Source organism: Callorhinchus milii, unplaced genomic scaffold (assembly GCF_018977255.1).
Source record: "Callorhinchus milii isolate IMCB2004 unplaced genomic scaffold, IMCB_Cmil_1.0 Scaffold8, whole genome shotgun sequence".
Classification (NCBI taxonomy): Eukaryota; Metazoa; Chordata; class Chondrichthyes; order Chimaeriformes; family Callorhinchidae; genus Callorhinchus; species Callorhinchus milii.
This window is the reverse complement of record NW_024704749.1, coordinates 14,463,471-14,485,731: the sequence shown is the minus strand read 5'-3', so window position 1 is coordinate 14,485,731 and position 22,261 is coordinate 14,463,471. Positions and strand designations below refer to the sequence as shown.

The 22,261-nt window shown below is 46.2% G+C and overlaps 1 protein-coding gene across 6 annotated transcripts in view; it reads left to right on the top strand.

Annotated features, from left to right (window-relative positions):
• LOC103180398 (astrotactin-2) overlaps positions 1-22,261 on the top strand; it is a 390,078-nt gene that overhangs the window by 223,599 nt on the left and 144,218 nt on the right. For all 6 annotated transcript variants that reach the window (XM_042337318.1, XM_042337320.1, XM_042337323.1 and 3 more), the window contains 3 exons: positions 12,588-12,738; positions 20,858-21,024; positions 21,825-22,013. In XM_042337318.1, the coding sequence (XP_042193252.1) occupies positions 12,588-12,738; positions 20,858-21,024; positions 21,825-22,013 (507 nt within the window). The remainder of the gene's footprint in view (positions 1-12,587; positions 12,739-20,857; positions 21,025-21,824; positions 22,014-22,261) is intronic.

The window sequence follows — 22,261 nt, the reverse complement described above, 5'->3', positions numbered from 1 at the left end:
GAGAGAGAGAAAAAAAAGTGGTATCCGTCAGTCGTGCGAACAAACCTGCATCGTTTCAATGATTTTCCCTTCGGTGGAAAGTGCTCTTGAATCAGTCGGAACCTGATACACGTGTAGCTGGTTTGTTGAGGGGCGTTTGTTGGGTCAGGATTTATTATACATCTGTCAAAGACTTTTTGTAAGCCCCTGTGTCTTTCGCTCCAGACCATAAAGGTCGTGGGGCTGAGAGGACTTGAAAGAGCATAAATATTCAACGCCTGATACAGCATTAATAGCCTCAACGTGCTGGTCTGCTAGTGGTTCAGTTAAATAATGATTCAGTTCAGACCTGGCCATCCATACAGAGTGTATTGTGGGCAGCAGCGATACATTTCTGTAGCACTTTTCATTTAAATCGGTTTTAAATGCTTGCATTAATGCATTTAAGAGGAACCTGGACAATGGCAACATTTATAATAATAATAATCCTTGCGTTTGATATACCACCTTATCACCTCGGTGCGACGTTTCAAAGCACTTCATAGGATATATTGCCAGGCAGAGGGTGAAACCTTGGGCAAGTTTCCTTACTCCACACAGAGCCTAATAATAATCCCTCCAAAACTAAAAACAATAATAAATTGGTCATTTTCAATCTACGACTGTTTGTGGGACATTGCTGTGCGCAATTGGCTGCCGCGTTTGCCCACAAATATACAGTCAATTCACTTTTCAGTGTATTCTGTGAAGCGCTTTGGGACGTCCTCCCGACGTGAAAAGCGCTATATCAAATGCAAGGATTATTATTATTATTATAAAATGGATTGACTGTGTATTTGTGGGTGAAATGCAGCAGCCAAATGTGCACAGCAGCGTCCCACAAACCTTTAGAATTATACAGCGCAGAAGGAGGCCATTTGGCCCATTGTGCTTGTGCGGCTGTGGATTGAGTGACCTTTTTTTTGGAGGGATTATTATCCCCTTCACAGAATATACCGTAAAGCGAATTGACTGTATATTTGTGGGCGAAAATATCGCCACTTCCCGCTGGTAAACAGACGTGTGGAGTAAGGAAACTTGCCTGAGCGGGGTGTCGCCCTAGGAGGACATCTAACCCGGGGCCTCTCGCTTCTCTTGGGAGATCAGGAAGGCGAAGGGAATGAGGAAGGTAACCAAAGCCACATCGAAAAAAGAGGGGTAGATGTATACGTGAGAGAGATGGAATAGAGGGGTATAGTGGGTGAGATCGGGAGAAGGGGATTGGGAAGGTCAAGGCTAATCGAGGGCGGGTGACAGCTAATTGGAGGGAAATTTATTTCATTTCACTAAATGATTGTCGGTTTCCTTTTTTCAAAAAAAAAGCCTCATCTTAGCAATTTGTTCAGCTGTGTGTCGGTGGTTCGAGGTGGGTGGCATTTTTTGTTGTTGAAAGGGTTCGCGTAAAAAGCAGAAGCTAAAAGGGAAACGGCGATAATTTGCTTAAGAAAATAATCACCAGCTGCTGAACGTACTAATCTCCATTACGGGGGCTAATTGGCTGCTACACAGTCATCCCGTGTAATGACCTGAAAGCCATGGAAGTGCTTATGAATGTCTAATTAATAAGGGAAATTGTATTTGAGAAGATCACTGTATTTCAGAGATAAATGGAAGATGAGCCAGTGTCACGTGCCACATAAATGTACCTCGGGGCAATGTTTCCTCATTATTCCTCTTTGAACTTTGAACTCCTTCCCTCTACCTACTCGATCACTTCACCCCCACTGGATCGTTGCTCGAACGTATGTCGATCTTATCTCTGCCTTCCGCGAAATGGGATCGCGGCCGGAGGCGTTTCCGGGAGAAAATCGGCAGTGGTTGCGGTTGACATTGCGGAATCACAATGAGACCCCAAAGAAGGATCTTGAAGCGGTTTACGAGCTGGGTTTACAGTGGTGTTAATGTGCTGCCGTCACCGTAAACAGTCGTTGCGAAATGTTGTGAATCAATCTCCCTTTATGGTTGCGTTGCGACATCTGAATGAATAGAATTTATTGGACGTCCAAAATCAAAGACACGAGGGACGTACGCCAGTAACACGGTGACAGGAGAGAATGTTCAGTGTGAAAGCTTAGTCTGCCCCTATGCTTGTAAATTTTACCCGACTGATGGGCGCAAAGGACCCGAGTGTTCGATAACGGCTGCACTTTTTGCTGGTCTCACGATGGAGAGTGAAGAGCATTTGTCTTAAAACTTAAGATTGCTAAAGCGAGTCACCTTAGCTCAAAGGACACCCACTTATCTACCTTCTCTTCCTCCCTCCCCCAAGGGAGGCCATACAAAGATAACCTTGTGACCCAACAGTATGCATCCACAGCAATGGTGTGCCAGCAACAACAACAACAGCAACTTGCATTTACATAGCGCCCCTCACGCCGGGTAGCGACTCAGAGCGCTTAAATGTCATGCTTGATCGGCTACGACTTAACCCCGGGCATTATCGTGGCTTAACAGACCTGGTAAACACCATCTCTGAAGTATTTGAAGAAGCTTCACCCTTGAGCCTATGAGCGTATTACAAGTGTAAAGAAAGAGCTTTTAAAAAATGAACGCTGCGTGCACGTTTTGCGATCGCCTAATTGGTATCACGCTCGCCTTAAGATTGAGAAATGCTTTACTGTCATTTGCTGTCATTATTTTCCTGCTGTTTGTTCGATACTTGTCAGTAATTGGCTTTAAGGGTGTGAGACAAGCATGGCGGGTTATCCATCCATGATGGATTACGCCTCGTGCGAGATTTAGTTTGGACATTTTCTGTTGTAGTACGGTTTGAGTTGAATGGCAGAAATAAATGATGCCGTCTCTCCAAAGCGCTTTCTATCCCTGTAGATTTCCAATGCACGGGGCCACACCTGCACTCTTGACTCATCCACCAGATTAATGCTAAACTTTCCAGGAGAGATTTTGCCCAAAGCCCATAGTTTAATCGATAGGAAAATGCCGATATTATTTGATTTATTTTTGCCGGATTGTGACAGCAGATGTTGATGATGAATGGCCAACTTTACATGATAGAACAAATTGATTATTTTATTTTCCAGAAAAACGTATTCATTACTTCCAAAGATATTCATTGCTCGCTGTCAAAGGAATTCATCACAGTCTACAGTTGGCTTCATTTGCAGCCATCGCCCCATTGAAAGAATGGATTTAAATTGCATTTACTAACGTACTTGGTATTCAAAATTACTAAGAGACTGGCATTGGTGGCAGGATATTGTCCGCTGGTACAGAGTCATTTGATGAGTCCTGACTGATCTCTTCTTTTCTGTTGTTAAGCATTTGATTCCTGGGGTAGTTAGGGGCAATGGGTCAATGCATATCACCCAAAGAACCTTAGTGTACTAAGGTGAACTTGATAGGATTTCATCAAAAAAATAATAATCAGAATATTTTTATTTTTACCCTATGCGCGAAAGTGTTGAACGTAACGCCAATTGGAATCAGAGTAAGATTTCACTCTCCCTGTCTGCAGGAAAAAAAACAATTCAGTTTATTCCGAGCTGCTCCAATACAGTGAAAGCCCCCTCCCACCATACCCAGGTGCATTAGGCTATGCGTAATATTCCATGAGAGTTTTACTGAGTATCGTATCATGCAAAGGAGATGGATCAATAGTGATTATTGTAAAAGACCAAAGGTAATACAGCCCAGTCTGAGGGAAGCAGGTATAGCAGTGCTACATGATGCAGGCAGTCGACCTCCACAAAGATAACCGCAGGTCAACCACTGAGTGAAAGGACTCAACATTTCCTTCTGAGGTCTATGAATCGAGGGCTCGCACTTTCTCTCGTGCACGATAGCTCAGTGCCGGCTACTCTGGAATTGTGAATCAGCAAAGATCTCGGGTCGAACCAAATGACACCAGGCTTCTCCAACAGTTTTGCTTCCCCAGCAACAAGAACTTCTCTTGTTCTCTCCCACTCTTTCAAGGCCTGTCTCAAAACGTAGCTCTTCGACCCCACTTTCCTCTCCTCACCCCTTCTCAGCTCCCATCCCAGCCGTGGTGCTCTCCAGCCCTCGGTAGCACTTTGAGACCTCCTCCCAGCGTGAAACGTGCTTTGTAAATGGAGCCCTGAGAAAGTGGAGATGGTGCTTACTAATTGTAGTCGGGTTTATACTGTCACTTATGTGACAGATGACTGGCTGGTTGCAGAGACCACCTTGGGAAGGTACACTTGGGAGGACAAGAGTTTGTGCTGCTGTGATATTAATGCTTCCAACTATACAGCGGGCCACCCAAGAACAGTTAAGGGACCTTTTTTTCATAGTGTCATTGAAGAGCTGGTTGCACAATCTGTTCTCTAACAGCTTTATAATTATTAATTACCTTTGCATTTGATATACAACTTTACCCAATGCATCGGCAAAACAGCTCAAAGCGCTTTAGAGAATTTTCACTGCACTAATTCGCACGTAGTGAGGTCCCACGAGTAACTATTTGTTTTGTCTATCACCAATAGGGGGGTTATCAGCCAGGACACCAGGAGAAACTCCCCTTTTTGTTTTCAATTAGTGCCTTGGGATCTCTAACGTCCACCTGAACAGGTAGGCAGGACCTCGGTTTAGCGTCTCACCATTTAGTAACGGGATCAGAGACCTCGGTCTGGGTAGGTTTGCGATTAATAATGGGTGTCAAATAAGTCCCGTTTCCTGTCTGGGTTCTGTTACTCTCTGCCGTGCTCAGCTATTTTGAGAATGTGCAACATAAAGAGCTCTACTACATACAGTTTGTGACACAACATGTCATGCGATTGCCAGGATGGTGGCAGGCAAACTGAACTTCTTTCGCCTAGCAAGTTCTTATGTTCTTTTCTCCCACTTGCTAGACTTGCAAGTGATTCAAATAAACCGAACATCTGTCACACTTGATCTCGGGAACCCTCATTTGCATTTTTTTTTCCACAAAATGTCATTGTATCTGTGAAATATCACAGGCTGTGTGCTTTTTTTTAATATACGGCAGCTTATTGTTTCGGTTTGCTGAAAATTAAAATTGGTTGCAATGTGTCTCAGAGCGATGCAGAGAGGTTTTCTTTTACTCCAGAAGATTGGTGAGAGACACCTGAACAATTACACACAGGCTTCCCGACAAGCTCTCACCATTAGTAATGCAACTCAAATTTCCGTTATTAACACAACTAACTCTTCTTCCTGCTTGTGACTCGTGTTGTTGGATGTTCCAGCCTTAACTTGAGTCCAAGACTCAATCATGTCATTGGAATACGGTGGGGAGGGTGTGCTGAAATAATGATCAAACAGGCTGATGGGCCTCCTGTTGGATAAGTGCAAGTTGCTGCTGTTGTTGTAGATCCCTTGTTCCCAGTTGTGTCACTCATCACCTTCCGCATCCAGAAGCCTGACGAGCTCCATCGTTGCGCTTAAGTTTGTGTAGTCACGCTTTAAAACACGTCACAGGGTTCCACTGTAATTCCACTCAAGTAGCTTCATCGTTGGAGGGGAGAGAGGCAGAGAGAGGGAGAGAGAAAGAAAGAAAGAGGTTTACAGGAGAACATTTTACGCTGAGAAACTTTCTGACGCACAAAGCAGATGTAACAGAAATGTCGGTTCATTAAAAAGTAATTACCAGCAATTGACAAGGGAAATGAAACGTTCACAGTTGACTAGACACCAGCTGGAGTGAAAGCCTCACTATTTTGGTGGAAGATCCACAAAAGTTGCGAAGTTTTGAAGTGTTGGCTATTGACGTGTTGGCGAGCACACCTGATCTCAGAGCAGCTCGCTCTCAAACTCTCCAAAGCATTCCACAAGTAACCGCTGACAAGTGTGGTCGCGGCATATTTATTGGCAAACTCTGCCCCAGGCTATGCACAGCAAATTCCCACGAGCAACTGTGAAGTGACTGCCCCAAGTTGCGCAGAGGATTGTTGGCCAGGACACCAGGAACATTTTCCCATTCTCTCTGGGAATAGCTCCCATCTATCTTTTAATGTCCACCTAAAGAGGCAGATGGGATCTTGATTTTAATGTCTCATCCGAAGGACATCGCCTCTGACAATGCAGAGATCCATTTTTCACTGAAGAAATTGGTGGACATTTCTCCCAACTCAGGCCAGCTTGAACATTTGGATTGCTTTCTTGGCAATTCCCTGGGAAAAAAAAAGTTTGTTTGACGCTAAGCTTTTGTCAGTAATAATTTGCCAAATCAATACCTCTCACGGAGGAGGTTTTCAAGTTGGCTTGACACTAAAGACGTGTTTTGTGGCTGTTGCTGCTTATCTGTGTCATATTGGAACATAACGCCAAGCTTGAAGTAAAACTCTCCAGGGAAATCAGAGCGTGCTGGAAGCTTAGCACTTTTTTTTTTTGGACTTTGCCACTTGTCAAAATGAAAAACGGCATATTGTACACTTCACTGTTTTTCTTGGTAAATGGCATATAATGGACTCGAGAAATGACATGCAAGCTTCAGAGCTAATGAGACGACTGGGAAATCAAGCCTCATCATCCCTCCTGCTGCTCGCCGGATGTTACTCACGTCAACAAGGAACTTAAACCGCCGACGGTCGCAGTCAGGGCATCGGTTTACAGTCGCGAATAACGTGCACGCCCGTCCTTCGGTGGAGAGGCTGAACGGCGCCTCTTCAGTAACTCAACGTACTTGGCGCCAACTCACCAGGGCTCTGCTCAGAATGCAGACTGTCCACACAGTCCCGCTACCCTCGTGTTTTTATCTGCAGTGCGCTGACCGACAAGTGAAACGCACGGGAGGAGGATGATAATTGTATTTAGAAGTACGTAATTGTATTCAATACAGGGGTTTCACTGTTTTTAGACGTTTCAGAGGATCGGGATGAGTGTGTGTGTGTGTGTGAATGTGTGAGAGTGCATGAGGTTGTATGTGCGTGAGTGTGTATGTGTGTGGGTGTGCGTGAGTGTGTGTTTGTGTGTGTGAGAGTGAGTGTCTGTGCATGAGTGTGCATAAGTGTGTGTTTGTGAGTGTGTGAGAGTGAGTGTGTGCGTGAGTGTGTGTTTGTGAATGTGTGAGAGTGAGTGAGTGAGTGTGTGTGTGAGTGTGTTTGTGAGTGTGTGAGAGTGCGTGTGTGTGAATGTGTGAGAGTGCATGAGTGTGTATGTGCGTGAGTGTGGGTGTGCGTGAGTGTGTCTTTGTGTGTGAGAGTGAGTGAGTGTGTGCGTGTGAGTGTGTGCGTGAGCGTGCGCGCGTGCGTGTGTGTTTGTGCGTGCGCGCGTGTGTGTGTTTGTGAGTGTGTGTGTGAGCGCCATCATTTTCGTGGCAGATAATGATTCGTTGCCATGTTGGGTATGACGCCTTCTGTAACGTGGATGGAGTGAGTGACGAGAAATTCACTGGTATCAGACGCTGTCACACTCGACTCATCTGCAACAGAAAATAAAAATTCCTTGTAAGAACGGTGGGCGGGCGATGGGGGCGGTGGGCGTGGGTGGGGGGTAACAGGATCTTGTGAACGCCCTGTATAGTGTGTATTGAAACACTTCTAAAGTTAGCACTTTGTACTTCTATCCTGTCGGGCGACGAAACGAGCATTCAAAGCCAGCAATTTATCTGTCGTATGAGGAGGGAATACAAAACCGAGCTAAAGTAGCTGAACCACGGTTAGAAAGGGAAGGGGCGAGCTTTTATTAATCAATCTCTTAGCTTGTGCATTCTTTCTGGATGGCAGAGAGTTTAATTAACCTTTTTTTTAATGACTTTAACTCTCCCCAAACAAGCGGTGTCACGTCCTGCTGCGATGATGCACTTAAGAGTTTTTTATGACGGGAACCCATTTTTAAAAAAAAAATCCCGTCCCAGCCACTCGCACGTCATCTGCCGGGGTCACTGAACCCGGAGTACTTCAGTGGCTTTAGAAGTAGGTTTTTGTGTGAATCTAGGACAGCCGCTGATTGCAACTGGGACAGGCTGTGGCAACACTCAGCTCAATCCTTTACATGCAGTTCAAGTGCTTTGCAGTCCCTACATTCTGTGAAGCGCTTTTGAGACGCGATAAGGCGCTATAACAAATGCAAGGAATATCATTCTTTGCATATAATAATCCCATTCAACCACGGCTTCTGGTGGTGAGTCCTGCGTTTGCACCACACACTCGAGGGCAAAGGGGTTTGTGTTGTGGTGCCGATATCCCCAGCACTCTGTTTATGCTGCCCGGATTCATTGGGAACCACGTGCCTGAGAAATAATACTGTCACTAACTTGCTCTGCACTTCCAAGCTCCTTAACAGTAGAGACACACCTGCCCTGACTCTCTTGTTGGGCTCAGTGGGAGAGGCTGGTACCGCGAGCCTCTGTCGCCTGCATTCCATCCTTTTATGTCCGCCATCCCTTTCATTCCACAATGCAAGCGGCAGTAGCTCCTCATACCTTTTCACTAACCGGCGACAAACAGTCTGTCGCAGTTTGATTTCTGGCGACGACGGATATTGTTTGGAGGGGGAGAGGGTTTGGGGGTGGGGGGGGAGGTGTGGATAGGGCTCTACAGGTGGACAAATTGGCCTTGATGCAGGTATCCACACTTCAATATCTTATCAGTGTCAGAACTGCCTTGGCGTAAGAACAGTTTCTGTGTGTGGCAGTAGGTCTCGGGGGAATATAGCGAGTCTCCATTGGAATAATGGGAGCCCTCGCACTGAAACTGCTGTCACTCACCAGACGCTATAAGTTGGAGAGGTTTGAGGTGCTGAAAAGCCTCAAATGCCGGGCGAGTTGACACCTTGAAAAAGGAACGTGGTTTTTGTGGCAGAGGCTCTCTCACCCTCTGAAGACCGGGACTACAGAGGATAAAGGATGGAAGAGAAACGGCAAACGACACTATCAGGGAAGGCTGTTGTGTTAACTCCATGAAAATTCCATCAGTGCAGTAAGGATTCACGGGCTTGGAGGTTTGTGCTGTGCGGAGAAGCCGGGAAGCAAAAACTGCGGAAGGCAATCCATCGGGTTTTACCAAACTGGTGTCAATGAGAAAGAGAAAAAGAGATACTGTGCAAAGAGAGCAAAAACTTTGGTTAGAAATTCCAGTTGGGGAAAAGATAAAGAAATCCGCCCCGACCTCGCGAACCAGCAAGAACTGCCTTTTGTTGTCCGAATCGCACGCGCTTAGAGTAACTGCTTTTTGCTGGTGGGATCGCTGCATTGTCGGAGGTGCCCTCCTTCGCGCGAGAGGTTCAACCGAGCCTGTGAAAGTGGACGATATATTTTAAGGTCGTCAACGATACTATTCAGATAAGACCAGGGAGTTTCTTGCAGCATCCCTCCCAGCCAACAGACTGTCAAACGGCCCGGGACGCGAGCCAGTGGGAAGGGCGCTATGATTGGCACACGTTGTTGTTGCTGCTGTTGTTGTGGAACAACAGTTCACAGTTAATTCTTGTGAAGGGTTGTGGTGGTGAAGGCTCCGGAGATAATTATTATCGTTTGTGAACCTGTCAGCAGCTCCCCTCGCGACTTGAAAGGAGGACGTATTCCTCGCCTATGTTTCTCTCTCTTTCTTTTACACATAAAAAGCAAACAAGAGCATCAGAACTCTGCACATTAGACGCTCGCGTGAAGTGAAATGGGTTCTTTCTCGCTCTCATCGATTCAAGCTCTGCGTAGGCCTATTGCACAGGCAAAGTGCCATCAATCTTCCAGTGATGCCTTTTCTTTTATGATGTGGTTTTTGTTTTTGAAGCATTAAAAGTGAGCAGAATCTCTCTCGCTCAGTCGCCTGCGTTGAATATTGCTGCCCATGCAACCGCAGCTCTCTCTCTCTTGCTCTCGCTGTGTGTTTTTTTTCCCCCATTTTGCCCAAGAGACCCGTGCACATTCATTATCTCAGCAATTGCTTGATGGATACTGTGGAACGAGCCACATCAAATTTAAACCCCGTGTCTGCAATTACACAAAAAAATGGTCTGCAAGGAAATTGTTTTGTGTGCAATCTCTTTGCTCAACTTTCCTTCTTAAATGTTGCGCTTAAAAAAAAGAGACAGTAAAGAATGAACTCACAGAATGAACGAGGGAGTGAGTGAGAGAGAGAGAGAGAGAGAAGGGAGAGAAATGTGTAGTATTTTGATCGGTTAGAAAGTTTTCTGTGCGTTGTAATAAAATAATAACAATAAAATAATCATTGCATTTAATATAGAGCCCAATCCCCGTCGTTGAGACGTCTCAAAGCGCTTCACAGAATATATCGTGAAGTGAATCGTCTCTGATCACCAGAATTGAATTGGCGTTTTGTGAGCAATGATCTCTTCTGATATAAAAGAGTGGTTTGAGACGTTTGAAGGAAACAGAGGAATGCTCTTGCAATCAGAAATCTGTGTCAACGTTCTCACATTGGAGCTGACACTTTGATTCCCCCCCAGACCTCGCAAACCAGCAAGAACTGGCTTTATTATCCGAATGGCATGCTCTTGGAGAGTTACTGCTTTGGCATGGGGGCATCTCTGCATGGTCGGGAGATGCCGTCGTTTCTCTTGCGCGTTGCTTGCAGTGAAATAAGTGCAGAGATCGCCTTTACCGGTCGAAAGACGAGACCAAAGTGGCCTTGGCACTGGTTACAACACAATTGGGCAATTTAGTGGCATCGCAGCGAATTGCTGTGGGGCTGCTTTGAGGTCTCAATCAGTCTCAACAGCTGTGAAGGTGTCATGAGCAGTCAGGGGCAGGTTAAATCGAGTCTGTTCAGCAAGTGTGGGCTAGTTCCTCTTGTTAAGAAAGGGATGTTGCTCAGCAATATCTGATTTCCCTTGGGATTCGGACGTAAATCTTTAAAGCCAAGGTGAGCGTCAATATTCCTGACCGGAGGGAGCAGCAGCAGGAGGAGGAGGAGTGCTTTGAATGGTTCAATAAACTCGTGAACAATCCTTAGATAAAAGTGGTTGTTCACGGCGTGGCTGTTTGAACGCCATATTGGTTGCCATATGCTTCTTCAAATAGTCACAACATTGAAGTCCGACGTTCTTCAAGCATGGAGGCTAATGAAATAGCAATGATAATAGTCAGTGCCTTCGATTTAGCATCTTTCGTGTCTGGAGGATGGCCGTGGGTTGCTGTGGGTTATCGAGGCTCTTGATCGCTAATTAACACGAGCCTTAAACACAGCCCCCTGGCTGAAGTGTGGGCTTGATGTTAACACAGAGTGTGGGCTGCTGTTCTATACGCTGCGAAACAATTCCAACCGGGTCACGCAGGGCAAATCACTCGCACGGCGCTGAAAATGTCCAGAAAGGCCGGCCACACAACAAAGCCTCAGCGAGGTGAGAACAGTCCTTTTGAAGCATTTTGAATCACAACTTGCCGTGCGTGAGCGGCTGCTTTTAAAGTGTTCCAAATCGTCTCACATCCACGTTCCTCACTCGTGTGTTTGTTGCAAGAGACAGACAGACACTTGGTGGGTAGTTTGGTGTTTCGCCATCGCAAAATCTACAGTCAGTTCACTTCACGGTGTAACCTGTGAAGCGCTTTGAGACGTCTCGAAGACGTGATAAGCCGCTGTATCAAACGCCAGGATTATTATTATTATTCTCCGCCAGTGCCAAGCCGGGAAACCAGTGACTATTCTGACTGTTGCGAAGGGATTAGCCGCTGTGAGGAAATGTAAATGAGTACATTACACAGTCATCAATCAACCTGCTCCTGCTGACCTTTTCACCTGTTTGCAGTCGCTGTCAGGAGCTGCTTTAATCATATTAATGAAGTCGGGGCCTTCACTCTGGGCGCAGATGAAATCCAGGCCAGTGAGATATTATTCAGCCAAATCGAGCCTCCCATCCCTACGGGGAAGTCATTCATTCCAGCCCGCTTGAAACAAAACTATCCCTATTGGTTGCTGCGTTTTTACAAGTAGCTCTTTCAGTGGGTGTATTAAATCACCAAATGTTGTATTTAACAACATCAGCAAATTGCATTTATATAGTGCTTTTCAGGTTGGGAAAACGTCCCAAAGCACTGGACAGTCAAGGGCTTGAACCCGAGCTGGGGGTTGGAAGAGTGAAGGGTGGAGAGCAAGGCGTGTGGGAGGACCATCAAAGACGTGGTCGAAGAGGAAGGTCTTAAGACGATGTTCGCACAATGACCGGCGCTACGTATAAATCCCTCCGCGCCCCAGCACCTCCCTTACCTCTCGGATCTACCCCTGTCCTTCTCCTCAAGTGCGCTGGGACTCTACCCTGCGTCAGGGGTGCTATGCAAATGCAAGTTGTTGTTGTTGTTCCTCCGCCCACGCACAGTGGAAGTACAGCATGTTTCAAACACACCAGAGACACCCAGGTGACTGGACCCAGCTCCGATTTGGACACCAGCAACTCAACGAGTCTAAGTGCTGCAATTTGGACCAGAGGTCCCCAAAGGATTGAACATTTTGTAACATTAACCGTCCGGACTGATGAAGTAGATGAATGAAGTTTCTAGCATGTATTGTCAGGCCTCTTTTTCTCCCTCTCTCTCGCTCTCTCTCTCTCTCTCATCACCCCACCCGCCCCAACACACACACACACACACCTTGGGCTCGTTGCTTTCGAGCTTGATTTATTTACGACATTGCTGAAACCGTATTCTGTTCTCTTCTCTTTTTCTCCCTCTCTCTCAGGGAGGAAGCGATGCGCTCTACCTACTTTGAGACTCCAGACGACCTCCTATCGTCGTTCGGCCCGGTCCGTGATTGCTCCCGGGATAACGGAGGCTGCACCAGAAACTACCGCTGTGTGTCTGACCGCAAGATCGATTCCACAGGTTGCATGGTACGTTGCCTTCCGGGGTAAAAACGGGCCTCGAATGAGGGGAAGGAGGGAGCGCGTCGGAGGGATTCTGGACGTGAGCCCATCTGCCGATGGTTTCTAAATCGCTGCTTGAAACGATTAAAAATGCGGGTTCCGTGTGTTGTTTTGAAATGTCAGGGCAGTATTCTGTAAGGGAACTCAGTGTTGGGGGGGGAACCTGTTCTGCAGGGAGATTGGATTTACGCAAGGAGGAAGAAATTGGATGGGAATTACCATGAGTCACGAACAATTGAGTCAGAGCGACCTTATAAGCATACTTCTCAGGCACTGTTCCCAATCCGTGCAAGTGCCAGACACGGTGCGAATCCATCACACGTTACTGTTAGTCTTGCTGAAAGCTCTGTACGCCTAACCGCACAGAAGATTGATTGCCTGGTATCGATACGCACCCGTCAATGCTTTGCCCACATCACAGAACCTGAGACGCGTGAGGTTTTTTTTTCATTAGCGCCTGATGATGAATCTAGAGTCCAGTCAAATAAGATCCATGATTGAACTGAGAACCGGTAGCCTCACAGCAGGGAGCTAGGGGTGGCAGAGAGCGAGAGAGAGAGAGACGCAATTAAGCATTCGCATCACTTAGAGGCCCTCAGTTATTATTAAAGTGGCAGCATTGCAATCCTGCTGCAGTTGTGGGAGTGAGCCCACAGCCGAGTGTCACGCTGGCAGGAGGGGAAGGCTCTTGAATTAATGAAAATTCAGGTTCATGAAAGATTGCACAGAGAGACGATCGCTCCCACTGACCCCGCACCCCCCCCACACGCTAATCCCTGTCTGGCTTCCGAGTCCCATTCTAATATCGGTGTGTCAGGAGTTGACCCGCTTTTGCAAACGATCCTCTTGCTCTCAGGATTTTCACAAGTATTCCGAAGCGCCTGCCTGAGTCTGTTCAGCAGCTCGTCCTTTCCTTCACGCAAAGCTTTTAAACCGAGATCAATTTCCCCCATTAATCTCCGGTTGTAGTTTCAGTGGTCGACTCCTTGCCCCCTCTTCTCGGTTACCTCGGGTCACTGCAAATGCCCCGCGCACTCTCCAGTCAGTGAACAAGTCTTCTGTCCCATTCCCCCCACTCCCCCCCACAATCTTTGGATCTCCCTCCCTTTTTCCCCCTTTACCTCTTCAACCTGGCATGTGGTCGCTCTGCCCCTCCTCCTCTCGGTCGCACGGCCTCCAGACACACCCATGTGTGAAGGGCGATGCGTAAAGACAACTTGTTTGTTTATGTGGAGGGTCTTAAGTATCGCTCGCATGTCTGTTTGGGGGTACGGGCGGGGTTGGGGGGGAACCCAGTCTTTAAGCAATGAGACCAAGGGTACAGACGAGGAAAGTTGTGGGTCACACGTGATCCACAAGGTTTCCATGTGAGCAATGAACTACTTCAATTGTAGTAAAGAAGTATGGGAACCTTCCCCCTCCTCTCTCCACCCCTGGACAAGAAAGAACAAACAGAATTAGGATTACAGCAAAGACAAGAGCGATTTTATATTAAAAACATCTTACTCACAGATGAATAATACTGATAGAAATTGAGGACAAATTGCAGGTCACCTGGTTGTACAGTTACGCATCTCTGGCAATAATGGGCGAACAGCGTAGCTCAGGAGAGAGCATCTGTGAAGCTCTTTCCCGCAGTTAAACGGGTTGATGATGGGACCGCTCGCTCTCACGACCATCCCACAGGAGGTGGGGGTGGACAGAAAGGCAGGGGGTGGGGGTGGCGAGGAGTGTTGACAGCCGAACGCCATCCGGAAATCCTTTAAGACAAAAGAAAAACAATACCTTGCCCACTCCGCTAGATTCCCTGAAACTGATTAACAGGAGCTGAAGATGGTACAACATTAGCTAACTGGAAATAAAACTCACCGAGCCACGATTGATTGCATTAATGCTGGAAGATCACTGGGAGATTTGAGAACACGTGGGCTGTGGTGTGCGTATGTGTGAGCGGGTGCATGTGTGCGTGTGTGTGGGTGTGTGTGTGTGTGTGTGCACTGTATATACCGATTCAGGGTTTGCAGAGATTGAAAAAAATAGGAAGAAACATTTTCCTCAGCGCCGTGTCTGTTATTGTTGACTTTGCGCGCCTGCGTGTCCGTGCATTTCATTTTTCTGGTTTGAGACATAAAATAAATAGAATATTTTGCTTCAAGGCGGGAAAGGGGTTCGGAAAGGTGGGGGTTGGGGGCGCTGCGCTTTAGCTAATGTTGCAGAAGGCAGAGCCAAGACGTTACGACTTAATGCGTTCAGTGCAACGACGGGCACGCTGCATCGACGTCACCGAAATCTGTCGAGGTATGAAACTGCTGAGACGGTTCAAATCCATCGAAACGGAACGGATTCCAGCGTTTTCGCTGTCTCGTCTGATGATACAAGTTGGGTCTCTTGTGTTTACACAGAGAAGCGGCTGTTGCCGATCAGACTGAAATGAGCGCACGTCATTCTGGGAGAGTGACAGCACCTCCCGTGGAGAGGTGGAAAGGCTGCTTTGATGCTGCTTCTGTTTCGTGAACCAACCACAGTGTTGACCGGCTGAGATAGTGACTTTTGCAGCGAAGGCAGTGGACTATCGCGTCCCTCTTCCCCTTTCCCGCTCCGCCCACGATGGTTGATCAGCAGCGAAACATGCACTGGTCCTTGCCTGTGTTCATACCCACGCCAGCCTCTGCCCCTCCTTATCCTGTGGGAGAAAGGGAATGAAGGGGTGTAGGTTGGAGGGCAATAAGAGGCGAGGAGGGTGTGCGTGGTCTTTAAACACTGGCGTGGACTAGTCGGGCCGAATGGCCTGATTCCGTGTCACGTCATTCGATATACATTTATATAAAATGTTGTTGCATTCAGTCTTTTGAAGCCGGTTTCCTGTAGTTCTCAAAAGAAGCTCGGAGAAACAAACAAACAAACGCTTCAAAATTAAGGCTGTGTTTAACGATTTGCCAAATTCTGGATGGATTGAAATGCTACATCAATAGTCGAGACGTAGAATAATCTTCTCCCCTTGAGTGTTGTGTGATTTCACCTCCAGCTCTGCAAGGTACTTAGTGCTTTGTATCTCTTACTTAACTGCCAACAGGATTGTTGTATTGAGATGTTTCCAGGAAGGAAGAGAGGAAATCTGTAAAGAAGTGGTGTAGCGATGAGGTTTAAAGCAATGATATTCAGCCCATAGGAAATCCTGACTGGACGGAAGAGACGTGAATGAGGAACAAACGTGTTATCGGGTTAGGACTCGATCAGGCTATTTATTTTGCTCAGTGATACAGAGATTGGGTGAACATCTTTATTTGAGGTGCTATAACATTTCCAGACATCGGAGATGAAAAATGATTGAACAGGCAGATCGAGATGATTACTTTTTACGGGTGTTTCTGTACGCCAATATTTACTTGGCGCTAATAATTCTGCAAAATCAATAATCTGTCACAAGTCACTTATTTTTTTATGGAAGTAATTTAAAGCAGAATCTTTGGAAAGAAAGGATGCTGACGTCAATTTATAAACTCCTGAAATATTGGCTGAACATGAGCCTGGGCGTAGATTGTGGGACTCTGTGCCTCTCTGCTCCAGTCTACATTGCCCCTCTGTCGGGTCTGAATAAATGTTAATTTATTTTTGCACCTGCGTTGACGAATGTTTAAAAAATCAAGTACATTCACTCCCCACAGGCCTCCCGCTGCACAGCACCGAGTACCCGCTGATGGAGGAAAGAATGAATACAAAACTTTCTGACATTTCAATTCTTTTCACAGCGGGTCTACAGGGTGGATCAGTGTTTGATAGCCCAAACTCGCAAGGGAAAGCTTGTATTTAAGCAGCAATAAACACAATGCACTTTAATGTTCAGTAATCCGCGAAGTGATTTGCTCTGGCAGGAGACAGTCACGTGGCAGGGTCCGATTCTAAAGGATTGGATTGCAAATATTATTCCTTCTTTAAGCAAAGTTTAATTCCCCTGCTCGGTGCAGCATGGAAGGTTCTGAGGCTGGTGTCTCACACACACGAGAAAAACGGTCACTCGATCCACGATCTTTGCGTGGACGCTGCTGTGCGCAAACGGAGACCGCGTTTCGCCCGCAAAACACCCAGTCAACCCGCTGCGCAGAATATCCTGTCAAGTGGACCGACTGTATATTTTTTTTTTTTTTGCGCGCGCGCGCGGGCGAAAGATTCAATCCTAATAGAGATCAAAAGCAAAGGGTTGTGCAGAACTTCCAGGCGCGCCGGGACCCGTGCTCGAAGAACTCCACCAGATTGCAGAGCTAACTATAACATAGCTAGCTATTAATCAAGTACCGCTGCCAAGCCAGAGACGAGCACATAACTGTGAATCGGCAGCGCACAGCTGTTTGAGCTGATACCTTGTACTTTTTATTGATATATATGACATTCTTTTCCCTCCCACACCCCACCACCACCACCACCACCTCGCTCGCTCTCTTTTTCCCTCTGAAGAAAAAGTGTAGCGTACTGCCTTACCTTTCTTTGTCGGTGACAGATTGTGTTAATTTGTCTACTTCGGTGTTCATCAGCGAGACAGGCAACACGTACCTGTCACAGTGCAAATGAATGCACTTCAGATCCTTGTGACATTTTTTTTTCTAATTACAGATACGGCTTAGAAACGATTTGGATTATTTATCTGAATTGCTTTTACCGCCCCCCCCCCCACCCCCTTCTCTCTCCCTCCGTCCTCCTCACCCATCCAGAATAATTATTCAGATAAGGAGCTGTCGGAATTCTGTGTTTGATATTAATGCACAGTGTCATTTTTTGGGGCATTCAAAGAAACCTTGAGAAACCTTTTTGTTTTTTTTTAAAAAAATAAAGTTTTCCATCCACGTGTTATTATTTTCAACCCGCGATGGCTCGCCAGAGTCATTAACGCCCTTTCATTTGGAAGGGGCAAAAGGCACATCTTGCCTTATTGAGGGTGATTTGGACCTTAAATCGCCTCTCCTGTTTCTGGGGAGATTTTCATTTTCCCGACGTGGTCTGGCTTGAGTTCAGAATGATAGCTGTTAAGTGGAAGAGGCAATTCTGTCCCAGTGCGAAATTGAACCCTTCGCAGCTTTCGAAACACTCGGCTGTTTCCCTTCTGAATTCCATTGCGTGGATTTCAAGTGAAGCGAAATAAACGCGGTTATCCTTGTGGTTGATTCCACCCTTTCATTTCGGCGGGAGTCTCGAAGCGCTTCTTCCACAGGTATGACCGTAAAGTCTAGTGACTGCTTTTTTTTAAAAAAATATATATATGCAGTCAATTCATACGGTTACTGTACACTGAATGCACACTCCATTCACTTCACTGTGTATTCTGTGAAGCACTTTGAGATGTCTCAACGGCAAGGCATGATGAGGCGCTATATCAAATGCAAGTGTTATTATCATTATTTAGGCGATCACAATTTTCTCATCACGCCGCAGCGGTTTGTTTGTCTGCAAGATCCGCAGCCATCAATCCTGTGAAGAGCTTTTAGGTCGCCTTGAATCTGTGATGAGACGCTGTGTCAAACGCAAGGATTATTATTAATTATTATTATCGTTATTATTGCCAGTGTAAGACCGTGCAGATATGATTGAGCCGCGCAGTTCATTCTTTCGATTTTTGTGGTATCCATCCTTTCCTCCCTCCCTCTCCCATTACGAGGGAGCTTGATGGTGCTGCTACTACGAACAAGCTTCCTTCTTGTTTCAAGTGGGAGGAAAATTCTTTCTCCTTTTATTTTTATAAAGGATGCTCTTGTCAGGACTTGACTCTGGCTTCCTCGGCAATGCGTCCCGCGATTTAAACAGCGCAAATTGCCAATAACTTGTAACTGCGTGAATAATAACAAAGCAATAATAATAATCCTTGCGTTTGATACAGCGCTCTCTTCACGTCTTGGGGACGTCTCAAAGCGCTTCACAGGTTATACTATCAAGTGAATTGACTGTGTGTTTGTGGGCGAAACGAGGCAGCCAATTGCGCACAGCAGCGTCCCACGAACAGTCGTGGATTGAGCGACTAAAGCATTATTGTTTTTTTGGGGGGGTGTTATTTTCTTAGGGATTATGATCAGACATGTGGAGTAATGGACCTTGGACGTGTGACAAGTCATGTCACGTCACTTAAAGCAGCGGTCCTCTGGTCCGTGTCTTCTCTTGCTCTCGTTGTCATCGTTCGGATCAAAAGGCTGGCAGTTTAAATCAAAAGTCTAACGCAGACTTTTACTTGCTCCTTTAGCTCAGCTGGTCTCGCGTGGTAACCGCACTGTTTGGCGAGAGAGAGAGAGTAAATATAGTCGTAAATTCAGTTTGTGTTCAGGGTTAGGTGTGTTTTGTTTTCTAACTGGACAATTTACGAAATAAAATCACCGGCCCACTGGAACGCGGTAAATATATGCAGCAGTAAAAACACGTTTTAGCGGTCACTCAAGTTTTACGCCCTCATGTGACTTAAAGATGTTGGGTTATTTTTTCCGATTGTTGCTTAATCTCCAGATCTTAATAATAATTTTTTTTTAAAAATGCTTCATGAAAAATGAAACAAACCCAATATTACCAGAATAGAACCCTTTCTGGAAATATAACGAAGTAAACTTAAAATTTGCAAACACCATGATGTTGATGTCAAGACCAAACTGGTCGGAAGAGGAGCGATGCCAAAATATTGTACGTGGACGCGGTGTTCGGATTGCAAAGGTCGCAAAATTGTACGGCTTTGATGAGACTCTTGTTGAGGCTGCGTAGGCTCGAGAAGGGGGTTTGGGAGTGGGCAGGAGAGATGATCTGAAAAGAGGAAGACTGTGAAGATAAGTCTGGAAAGAAATATGGTCAATAGAAACGTTGGACGTGATACGGAACAAGATGGTTTCTGAGCTGGTGAAGTGATCAGGTCGAGGACAGTAACTCGTACAGTGAAAAATGACCGCTTCGGAGTCAGCTGCAGTCTTTATGGGGAGATTGTCCTCTGGATTGAATGTGTTTTTCTCTCTCTCTCTCTGATTTGTTGGCTAACCTCCCTATCTTAATCTTAATAATAATGCCACGATACGAAAAACGAAACAAACAACATTACCAGAATAAACCCCTTTTCAAGAAGAGCTAATTTAAAATTTGTATACACTTTGAAATTGATGTAAAGACCGAGCGGCGGCGAAAGTGACATTGAAAAATAACATCATAATAATCGGAGAATCACAAGTACTCGCAGATAGAACAGTAATCTGTAACAAGCCAGATATTATCACAAAGAACCAAATAGATTGTACATGTGGTATTATTGATGTGGCTATCTCAAGTGATTACAACATAAGAAATAAGGAACTGAAGAAGATCAGGAAATATATCGATTTACAAATTGAATGCGGACGGATGTGGCAGAATAAAACAAACATCGCTCCTGTAATCATCGGTGTGACCGGGACTGTTAATAAGACTATTCAGAAATGGTTTAACAAAACAGCCAGCGAACAAAATATCAACCTCCTGTAAAAGGTAGCTGTTTAGGAGGTTCAAGTATACAAAGAAAAGTAATATCCATTTATATATATAGCATTATTATTGTTCGGGTTATTGGGCTGTCTGACCTATCATTGAAAACCACTTGGAAACTACCTCTGGAGAGTGATTTTAAACTGTAATAACAGAATCACACAGTGGCTGTTATAGCAATACAAAACACACAGTAGCTGCACTTTACAGTATAATCATTGTAACCCTTTGAGACGTCCCTTCCGACGTAAAAAGCGCTGTGTCGATTGCAAGATTTATGACTCATCTCCACTGTTTCCATGTCTGCAACAAGCTCTGTCATCCCCAGTGGTTTAAGGCGGTGACATTAGGCAATTACGTCATTCATGTGAAGTGCTTTGTGACGTCTCAGAAGACGTGATAACCATTTCAAACGCGAGGTTTACGTTATAAAATGCGCAAAAATACCCGGTCAATTCACTTTACAGTAATATTCTGTGAAGCGCTTTGAGACGTCTGGAAGATGTGAAAAGCCCAACATCAAATGCAAGGATGATTATTATTATATTATTATAGAAAGGAACCGACCTCTTCTCTTAACGCTTCCGCTTCAACTGAGTGCATTTATTCACAGTGTCCGGAGGGCCTGAGGCCTATGAGGGACGTCTCTGGTTGCTTTGACTACACCAAGGGCGTTGACTGCTCTGATGGGTTCAACGGAGGCTGCGAACAGCTCTGCCTACAGCAGACGGTGCCCTTGCCCAAAGATCATTCCTCCAGCAACATACTGATGTTCTGTGGGTAAGTACGCTGAGTAGGCTCAGAATCCTCCCCTCGGCCGCTCGTCAGTCCAAAGAGCTTGGATTTAACCCTCGGAGGTGCCCATTGGTCTGCACCAGGAGTTTTTGATGGGTCTTGCGAACAGTAGAACCAGAGGACACGGCCTGCGATCAAAGGGGGGGGTGGTGGGGGGAGGAGACCGGCAGACGTCGGAAGTAGAAAATGTTGTCTCTTTCATGATGGCTTGCCTACCACCACAGGATGGATCTTAATGGTAGCAAGCAAGCTGAGGCAATTAACATGACGAGGGGAGGAGTGAGGTAACATTAAATAGATGTCGGTACCAATACGTCTGTTTCTTATACCAACAAGTATAAGATCTCATCTATCTCGTGAGGGGGGTGGGGGGGGGGGAGATTCTGAAAGAGAAATTAGGAAAAACTGCTTCACGCAAAGGATACTGAGACCACCTGAAGCGGCGGTTGATTCAAATGCAAGAAAAACAACAACTTGCATTGTATAGGCGCATTCAAGAGGACGCTAGATAGACACATGGAGGCAGAAGGGAACATTAAGAGTGTGGGAGTGAGGGAGGGAGGGAGGAGTGGTGTGAGAGATTTGTGTGGTGTATAGTTGGGCCGAATAACCTGTTTCCGTGTTTTATGACCATTTGTATGATGAGTTTTATCAGGCGTGCAGGAGCTCGTAATTGTCTCGGAGTTGGTTCTTGTCCTGTGCGTTGACAGATGTGGCTTCTCTCTCTCTCCCCCCCACACCCACCACCCCTCTCTCCTCCCCTCTCTCTGTCTCTGTGGCTGCAGCTGTGTGGAGGAGTACAAGCTGGCCGCAGATGGCAAGTCCTGCCTGCTGCTGTCGGAGATCTGCGAGGGGGTCAAGTGCCAGAAGCTAGACGCCAAACTCAATGACACGCTGTTCGTGGAGATGCTGCACGGCTACAACAACAAGTCACAGCAGGTCAACCAGGGTCAGGTGATCCAGATGAGCTTCCGGTGAGCAATGCCAGACCCCTCACGTTAATCGCATCCGCTCGCTGTCGCGCTCAGTAGGTTTACATGAAAGACACAGGCTTGGAGGGGTTACGGGGATAGGACGGGGCTGAATGGATTCAACGAGCACCTTCACCATGAATTCCCCCGACTTTCCAGAGCCTTAGGACGTCCTCCTGACGTGAAAGGCCTCTCCCGACGAACGTTAACATGTTGTTGTTGCTCTCGGGGGCTGGTGCAGACTCGATACG